Source organism: Juglans microcarpa x Juglans regia, chromosome 2S (genome assembly GCF_004785595.1).
Source record: "Juglans microcarpa x Juglans regia isolate MS1-56 chromosome 2S, Jm3101_v1.0, whole genome shotgun sequence".
Classification (NCBI taxonomy): Eukaryota; Viridiplantae; Streptophyta; class Magnoliopsida; order Fagales; family Juglandaceae; genus Juglans; species Juglans microcarpa x Juglans regia.
The window spans coordinates 1,708,918-1,717,808 of record NC_054597.1 but is presented as its reverse complement, the minus strand read 5'-3'; the positions used below and the strand labels follow the sequence as shown (position 1 = coordinate 1,717,808).

Genomic DNA, 8,891 nt, shown 5'->3' with positions numbered 1-8,891 from the left:
CCAACTGTTGGTTCCTTGATTCGCTTCATGGTTGTGTTTTCCATGATCAGCCTTTCATGTAGTTTATAAGCCTAATGAACTGCTAAAGTAACTTGCTGTTCGCCATGCAGTTTCCTGTTACAATCAATAATATGCCGGACTAGTTCTTTCAATCATGAACTAACAGTAGATTAACCAGCTCGATTGAAGAAATATGATTTGTAGATGAAGAAGATTGTAATGTTCCATTGCGCCTCACTACTTGTTTAGATGCCAAGGTGCTTGATAATCTCACTTTAAGCTGAACTGGTGTATTTTGCTTCGGGAAGTTACTGCCCAGAAGCAGAAAAAATTGCAAATAGAAAATGGCAGAGGAAATAGAAACAATTTTGTTAGAGTACCTGCGATCCTTGCATCCTGATATGGTAATGACTCAAAATTCCTTTGCTAATGGTGTTAAGCCTCTCTCTTTTTTTCCCCAACCGGTCTTAAACCTGTACTACATCTGAAATTTCTTTTTGCGATTGATATCTCAACTAGGCGACTGAATTATCCCGTCCGTCATCATTAGAAGTTGAAGAAATTATTCAACAACTTGTTCAAAATGTATTGAGTAGATTCTTCAAAGAGGAGAGGACTGACAACCACCCAGATGGTGATGATGAATTTTGTGACAGCATGGGTGCTTCTCAGAATTACCTAGCAAAGCTGCTTTTCTGGTTAGTATATATTCTTTGAAAAACGCTTGTTGCAAGCGTCTGGTGCAAACGGCGTGTAAATGGGACTAACATGGAAACACTTGATGAGAGAGAGACCGAGCTGATGAGAGAGAGAGATAACCCGAGGAGCGAGAGATTGAGAGAGAACATGTGCGTTTAGAGAAAGAGTAAACAATTTATTTTAAATTTGACGTGACATGGACGACTACACGCCAGTTGTATCTACCAACTGTATATAGAAGAATTGATATTCTTCACTTTTGGTGAAGCGTAGGCAGTTAGTCTCATCCTGTCTTATATTAACTTGATCAACTTCTATTTGGTATCGCATGCTAAAGTCAACTTTTCCATGCAGGTGTATGTTGTTGGGTCATCACTTAAGGGGCTTGGAAAACATGTTGCATTTGAGTTGTGTCGTTGGATTGTTGTGAAGAGAAGATAACGGGAAAAAAAATGTACATTCTCTTCATCTTCATCTTCATCTTTTTGTTTTGTTCCGTTTGAAATTTTTTTTCCCCTATATCTGTATCAATAATTATCATTAAAGTAAAAATCATGTAAGGGTACCACATTTAGTTATTAATGCTTTTACATTGTTCCATCTCAGTTTGCCAACCTGCGACCCAATTCGAACCTATGAACTTGAGGCAACCCCGAGCTTTCGTGCGTTGTAATGATCATTTATATTAACTCCAAGGGGTTGGCCAAAGTGATGAAGGCCTTGGTCTTGGGGTATCATTTCCTTCAAGATTCAAGGTTCACTTTATAGGTGCAAACAATCCTTTGGGGTCACACTCTCTAGTGAAAAGTCAGCGATTTAACCAGTTTCGTGCAGAGAAATTTTCGAGGATGCAGTGCACGGGATCGAAGTTTACTCTGCAGGAATGGGTCCAAAAGGTCCTGCCTTGGAGAGGTTACTTAACATATATATAAAAAAAAAAAAAAAAAAAAAAAAAAAAAAAGGATCATTTATATTTGTTGGTCCCTTGTCATAAATTTAGTAAGCTCTTCGGGTTTTCCTACAAAACCCACTATTATCTTCATCTTGCATGATGTCTTCATTACTCTCCCTCCTTGGGTGGGCTTCTACCACTCACCCCGGCCCCAACCCACCTTAATCCGTGTCCAAGGACCACATCCCCCCACCTTCTGGGCCTTCCCTTACATTCCTCAGCCGCTCCTCTGTTGATTTCAATCCCTTTATAGCAACAGGGAGATCTTCCTCTATTGATGTGTGAAACATACAAATCAATTGTTCAACAAACATATGTCCAATGACAGTATAAGCTCAAACCAGCGACCCAACCCAAATCGGCCCAGATCTCTTTCCAGTTGGTTTGGTTTTTGTAATTTGTAGCATAATTGGTTTGAGTTGGTCGACCAGATGGCGATAGAGGTCAGGTTGGGTTAAAAACTTCCCAACCCGATCCATACGGAGCCCTAACTAGAACCACTTGGCAAAAAACTCACACCTAGGGTCGCATTTATAACGTCGAGTTCATAGTCCCATGCAGTCGTATGAATGACGTATGTGATCCTTAAATGTCGAGGTGTAATATGTTTTTTTGAGCTTGCAAGGTGCATAACAAAAGAGCCATGCATTCAGGCTAAAGTTCAACTATTACTGTTGGGCCTAGATTTGTCACGAATGTATATCGTGCTGTTTAAACTTGACAAATTACACATTCCCTGGTCTTAAGAATCTACACTGGAAGTATGGGGTTCTCCCATTCCATGAGACAACTCACTGCCAAATTTGTTCTCAACCAAAATCCATTGAAAAACAAAATCCGATACAAAATTTCCACTGAGTTTGCTGGTTCTTTATATACACAAATGAATATCATTGATTGCATAAAGAATTTAAGGAATCGCATTATACTGTACTAGAAGAATGTGTCAGTCACTGTTGTTTTTACTTTGGATGATGGTGGTGCTGAGGATGGTCTGTGTGGTTGGGGTTTGTAGAGATCATAAGCAGCCCAAGGATAATCAACTGGGCATGGTGTCCTCCCATCATACCTAGCCCATGGCTTACTGCTCCAGTGCAGCAAACTCACAGGACCTGGATGTAAAGACCTGCAATTACTCACAACATTGTCCCCACCAAGCCCATGCTGATTTCATCCATGATCAATTGCCTCAACATCTACACCAAAAGCGGAAGAGAACCGAACTCATAGATCCTCCTCTCTTTCTGAATTTCCATCCATTTCTCAATCTTTCTTGTGTAGTCACCCTCTCTCCATCTCACCAAATCCATCACCATCACACCCGTGTTGAAATAACAAGGTGTTTTCCCTTCAACAACCTTGGCTAAATCAGGGTCGGACCAAAACTCATCAGAGAAGTACCTAATGAAGTTTGCATGACAGTATTCGGGAGCCCCAATCATTATTGACCCAGTCAGAGGAATCCTCCATAGCTTCTGGATGTCGTCGACAACAATGACATCATAATCTAGATAAGTTACACATTCAACACAGGGTTAAAGTATGTCGGCCAAGTAGCTTCTTGCATAGTTTAATGGGTTATCAAGAGTCTGATGAATGGAAGATGATATCAGACTCTAGACTGTACTTTCCTTGAAGATGTAAACTTTGTAACTCACGGAAGGGAACGTCGTCCGTACAATTCGAGTAAGCTATGTTATATTCACCAAGCTAGAATCAGGCAAAGCCTCTCAAATACTGCAAATCGATAGCCATGGCAATGTGAACAAGTGAAGGGTCACAGACAAAGAGCATACTCACTCTTGCCAAGGCAACGCATTTGGGTTCGTTTTGGTACTCTGAGAATTGAATAGACATGCCAAATCCAACGTGTGATTCTTCTCCAACACATGTCGACTTGGTAGGAAATGATCGAATTGAACTGTTAGACGATAGAAGCGTGGAAGCCAAAATGGTCACAGCATAACTAGCTCTCGGAAGAAACATAATCAAAATAATATCAATTGGTTGCTATATTTCTTATGATGGAATATGAACCTTAAAAAAACCGAGACAATGGGTGAAATGGAAGTGAAACTAGAAAGAGAAACTTGTATTGTATATGATCAATAGGAGAGACACAAAACTGAAATGGTCAAGAAGTGGAGAGGAAGAAAAAGAAGAAGACGACGAAGGCAAGAGAGAGGCAGCGGTTGTGAAGGGAATGTATGGCTGAACGAATGGGTAAATTCTCAGAATTTTCTTTATCATTTCTACTAATAATAATTCTTCTCATCAACTACTATTCACTATTCCACACCTCACACTTTATGAAAAAAAAAATTGTCAATTGTAAGGTGCGGGAATGAATAGTAACTGATGTATGCAAAACCCTTTATCCAACTTCCCGTTCCTCCTCCTCCATTGAAGTGAGCCGTGTGAGTCTGTGACCACATGCTCTGCCTTTGTACATATTTAAGCGTTATTTACATTCATTCCCTCTAAATTCATCATTGTAAGAGCACTCTCAATGGATTAGCTAAAACCAAACTTCATTTTTAGCTAATATGAGATGAATTTGGCTTTAGCTATTCCATTCACATCAAATTCCTATATTGGATTATTCATTTTTTCATTATATAACAATAAAATAATATGAGATAAATTTGACTTAGGCTATTATATTCACATCAAATCTCCACATCAAATTATTTATTTATTCATTATATAGTAATAAAATAATATTAATTTCAAAAAATAATTAATTTTTTTAATTTTATCATATTTTATCATTATACTTATTATATGATTATATGTTAAATAGTAGTCATATTCTAATTTATTTAATTGGTTAATGGAAATGTACTACATAATTCATCAAAATATGGGCATAGCGTGCACACACAAAAGCAATAATAAAATAAAATAAACACAAAAGTAAAAAAGAATTAAAGCATGCCCAAAAGAAGGTATCCAAGAGGGAAATAATAAAATAAAGATTTAATAGTTCTACAGTATACATCAAATTTGGTTTTAGTTTTAGAATTTCTATAACTAAAAGTTACTGCAGTTACCCTTTGCCTCATCCAATATAGACGGTTTTGTTGTCCTAATAGCTAAAAAGTATATTTATTTTACATTTAACTATTTCATTGAGAATGATCTAAGCAGCTATGAGCTGTGACGGCGTGCTTTGAACAAGTGTTATATATATACATATTAGTTATTATTATTCTTGGCCACCTGGCATCTTTAGCCACTTATAATGCCACATCAATGCTTCCTACAAGATAGATACTTCAAGTACACGATAACACTGACAAAAGAACCAGTTATTAAATGTAAAATCTGTGAGTAGTAAAGATTTTATTTTTTCAAACAGGAACATTTTTAAAGAAGCTTAAACCCAAAACCCAACTATTAATTTTCCTCACAGCAGAAGAAAACTACTTTTTTAAGTCAAAACTGAAGAAAACACAAACAGTATAGGAAACGTGAATCAAGAACTTGAATGTTATATTTTCGGTGTCTCTGTACCACCCCCCATGTATGTGTATTCGCATTAACCGCAGCATATATTTTCTACATCAACATACACAAAACAGAATACACGTAAAAATCACTCCATAAAAGTCCAGTTCACTTCTTGGGATGTTTCAAAACCCTATCAAAGAAACGTGACTACCACCTGTGAGAGAGAGAGAGAGAGAGAGCATGTACATGATCTTTCTGAGAAGAGAAACAGTCTTCTAAGGTCTAGTACTCAAGCTGCGAGAACGAGGAACTTGGAAAGGAGGGACCCCTTCACTGAAGCACATATCAGCATTTATATGAGCATACTGCTTCCTGCAGCCTGGGCATCGCCCATCTGCCTCAAGAATCCTTTTGTGACAGAAAAGGCATAGCCGAAATCCACACAAACATGGCAGAAAACTGGAGTCTGTGATATCTAAATCCTCATAGCAGATGGGACATGAACAAGGCTCGGGCTTGATGCTTTGCCATGCAAATGTGATGGCTCCAGTGCCACGATGCCACTCTGAATTCATTGGAAAAGTGTGCTGCTTGGAGAGAGTGGGCAGACCCTGCGGACGGAAAGCATCATCAGGTCTCCATGCTCGACAATTCCCACTTGATTCAGAAACAGCTTTCCTGCTCTCTTCTTTCAACAATTTCGTTTCATGATTACTGCTAAATACTCCAGTATTTTCAGATTCAATCCTAGTTCCAGGGTTGTCAATAGAATCTGGAATTGGTTCATGCTGATTATCATTCACATTCAAAGCATCTGCAACAGCCTCCCAGTCATCCAGGCATCCATCATCCTCTTCTACCTCGCTGGTGCTTCCAGAGTAACAATGACTGCTCGTGCTGCTGTTGCTGCTGCTGCGACCTAGACTCTTCCTTGAATCATTGCGATCCAAACTGCTTCCAATTGGGCTGTTCAACAGGGACTCCAAATCACTTCTATGGATGTCGGAGCCCTCATTCTCATCTTTTCTTGACCTTATTCCCAGATTGTTCAGAGATCCACTTTGCACATTGGCCATTCGCATGGCTGATGGGTGAGACTCACCCCTCCCAGTTGAATCCACTTTGCATCCTTTGTTCTTAACTGCAATACAACCCCAATTCCATTATGAACATATGAATTAATAATTTCAGTCTAATCCGTTTTGCCTAGCTAATTCTCAAATCCTATCTTTATCACACATCTGTCTCCTGAAAACATGAAAGAAAGATCATACTCACTATTTTGTTTCACATCTAGGACTGAGCTTATGATCAATAGAAGTAGAGAAGCTTCACGGGACACTACAGGAGAAATTATGACCAATCTTGTCTCTCCTGAATTAAGGCTATAGCAAAAGTTGTTCGAGAAAAAACTTGATCCTCAATTCGATGGAGAAATTAGAGAGGAAAAAGGAAACAAAACTCAGAATTATGAAACCTAACACTGTTAGGATTCGGTATCTCATACATCTATTAAGACAAAACACTGTCAAACCCTGGTGTGAATACCTAAAGAGACCACCTCACTCTTAACGTTTTAAAGAATAACAAGCATATAAAACTATTTTGTCAATGCTATATCCCAAAAGTTATACTGCTAATCCTCTTTCCCTCTATCATCCACATCCATCAACAGTATCTCCTACATACCAACCTACGTAAATCACAAATACATGAAACAGCCATCCTCTCGTGCCTGGATTTTGGAAATTTGTCTAGTCTCTAGTCAACGTATACATTGAAACACAAAACTAGTGCCGGGACAACATCTAGTGGAGAGTCATGTTCTCAGTGTTTAATTAGAGAGAGAGAGAGAGAGAGAGAGAGAAGAGCTCATATCATTCAAGCCAATAGTGCAATCAAGAATCATTGGATCCAAAAATACAAAAATATAGAACCTGAAGATTTTATTCATTATATATAGACTTTTAAGTCTTTAACAACAAACCAGAGCACAGGAGAATTTCTCATGGATTTCATAGCAGATAGCTCAATTCATGATAGCAATCTGCATGATTCATTACTCGCATTTTTTATTATTGAAGTGAGATCCACACAACTATGCATCTATAAAATATTAATTCTTTTCTACAAGGAAAGATACATCGCTCAGAGAGAGAGAGAGAGAATAACAAACAATTCATTAACTCAACTATTTGTAAAGGGATAAGGAGAAAAGAAAAGTTCCGTTTTCACACCAATTCTTCAGGAACGAACACACCACAAACGTATTTTTTGCTCAAATAACAAATTTGATCGGTGCATTCGAATTGTGATTAAAAACATAGAATAAAGAAAGCTTTCTTAATAATTACAAAACCAAACTATTTGAGGAGAAAAAAGAGATCAAAGGAGAACCTTGAGAAAGCCATTGCTCACGCCGAACATCGAGCTTGCTCTGCTTCAGTTTCTTGTTTGTCTGCAGAAACGAGAAAAATTAAGGCACATAATTAAAGACACGCGATTAACCTTCAATTTCGTTGCCGGGTTCCAAAGGAACATGAAAACGAAATGAAATGACAAGATGCCGCAAAAAAAAAAAAAATAATAATAATAATAATAATAATATCTTCTCTCTTTCACGGCATTTTCTAGGCAACCAAACAGAGCATCATTAGCACAGACACAGAGAGAGAGAGAGGTTTTTGAAATATACCCTCTTTTTCTTGCTGAGTTCTTTGGGGAGAACAACAGGGGCAGGAGAGGCGGAGATTGATTCGGAACCCATTGAATTTGTGTCGAAGAAGAACAATGAAATGGATTGGCAAAAACCCTAATTTGACGTATCTCGGAGAGAGAGAGAAAGAGAGTAAGAGAGTTGAATGGAATTGAATTGGAACGAAATGAACTGAACTTATTTGACTAGAGAAGGAGACAGAGAGGTGGGAGGGATAGGCAGGGAGTGGATATTACAGAAGCCCCTCTCTTTGCGCTCTCTCCCTCACTCTTCTATTTTTTCGACGCTGCCATTTTACCACAATGACCTTGAAATCAACGCTGCCATTTTACCATAATGACCTTGAAATCTATCCAGCTGCAGGTGGTTAGGGCCTTTTTGTAATATAGGAGCTTCGTATAGTTAGCCTGTTACGTTATTAATCTAGTTGCTGGCCGGGCAGAAATGGCGTGAAAAATGAAGCATGCCGAACGTGCAAGCCTCCTCGTCGAGGAGGCTGTTCGTGTATACGAGGAGGACATGTGGACGGCTAGATATCACAAATCCGATCAGCACAATCAGGGCTTGGGCCCCGCGGCCTCTAACTTGATTTGATTTGGTTGCTGGTGGTTGCGGCCCAAACTCTCTCCATGCTCTATCGTGTTTGAAGCAAACACACAAGAAAAATCGGAACCAATTAGATCATATCCTAATTGAGTAATTATATATACATTCTACACAAATGTCGTATAATTGCTTTGAAAAAAATAAATAAAATATAAAATTTATTACGTGACAATTATATAATTTACAATTGTAACTATTTTTTTCTCAATTATAATAAGTCTAGAAATAAGTAATATATTGATGCATTTCCAAATAGTAAAACTCAATAGTTTTTTCTTAAAACTCAATAGTTTTTTCTATCTTCAATTACATCAACTTATGTAATATATATTTAAGAGTTATCTTATTATCAAGTTGGTAATGTGTGTAGAGCACACCATCCACGATTCCATGTCACTTGAATGATAAGGCGTGATTTGTAAGATTCAAATTTTTAAGTTTATCCTCCAAAGTAAATTATGTCAT

The 8,891-nt window shown here is 38.0% G+C and overlaps 2 protein-coding genes and 1 pseudogene across 2 annotated transcripts; 1 reads left to right on the top strand and 2 right to left on the bottom strand.

Annotated features, from left to right (window-relative positions):
• Positions 1-244: 244 nt before the first annotated feature.
• Positions 245-1,299, top strand: LOC121252706. Its single transcript, XM_041152477.1, has 3 exons — positions 245-404; positions 520-698; positions 1,054-1,299. Exons 1-3 carry the CDS (start codon positions 345-347, stop codon positions 1,127-1,129), a joined length of 315 nt encoding a protein of 104 aa, XP_041008411.1. The 5' UTR covers positions 245-344; the 3' UTR covers positions 1,130-1,299.
• A 1,048-nt stretch (positions 1,300-2,347) lies between these two features.
• Positions 2,348-3,799, bottom strand: LOC121252705 (annotated as a pseudogene).
• A 1,326-nt stretch (positions 3,800-5,125) lies between these two features.
• Positions 5,126-8,117, bottom strand: LOC121252704. The gene is made up of 3 exons (XM_041152476.1): positions 7,800-8,117; positions 7,502-7,562; positions 5,126-6,245 (listed from the first exon to the last, which is right to left on the bottom strand). Exons 1-3 carry the CDS (start codon positions 7,869-7,871, stop codon positions 5,380-5,382), a joined length of 999 nt encoding a protein of 332 aa, XP_041008410.1. The 5' UTR covers positions 7,872-8,117; the 3' UTR covers positions 5,126-5,379.
• Between the last annotated feature and the right edge of the window lie 774 nt (positions 8,118-8,891).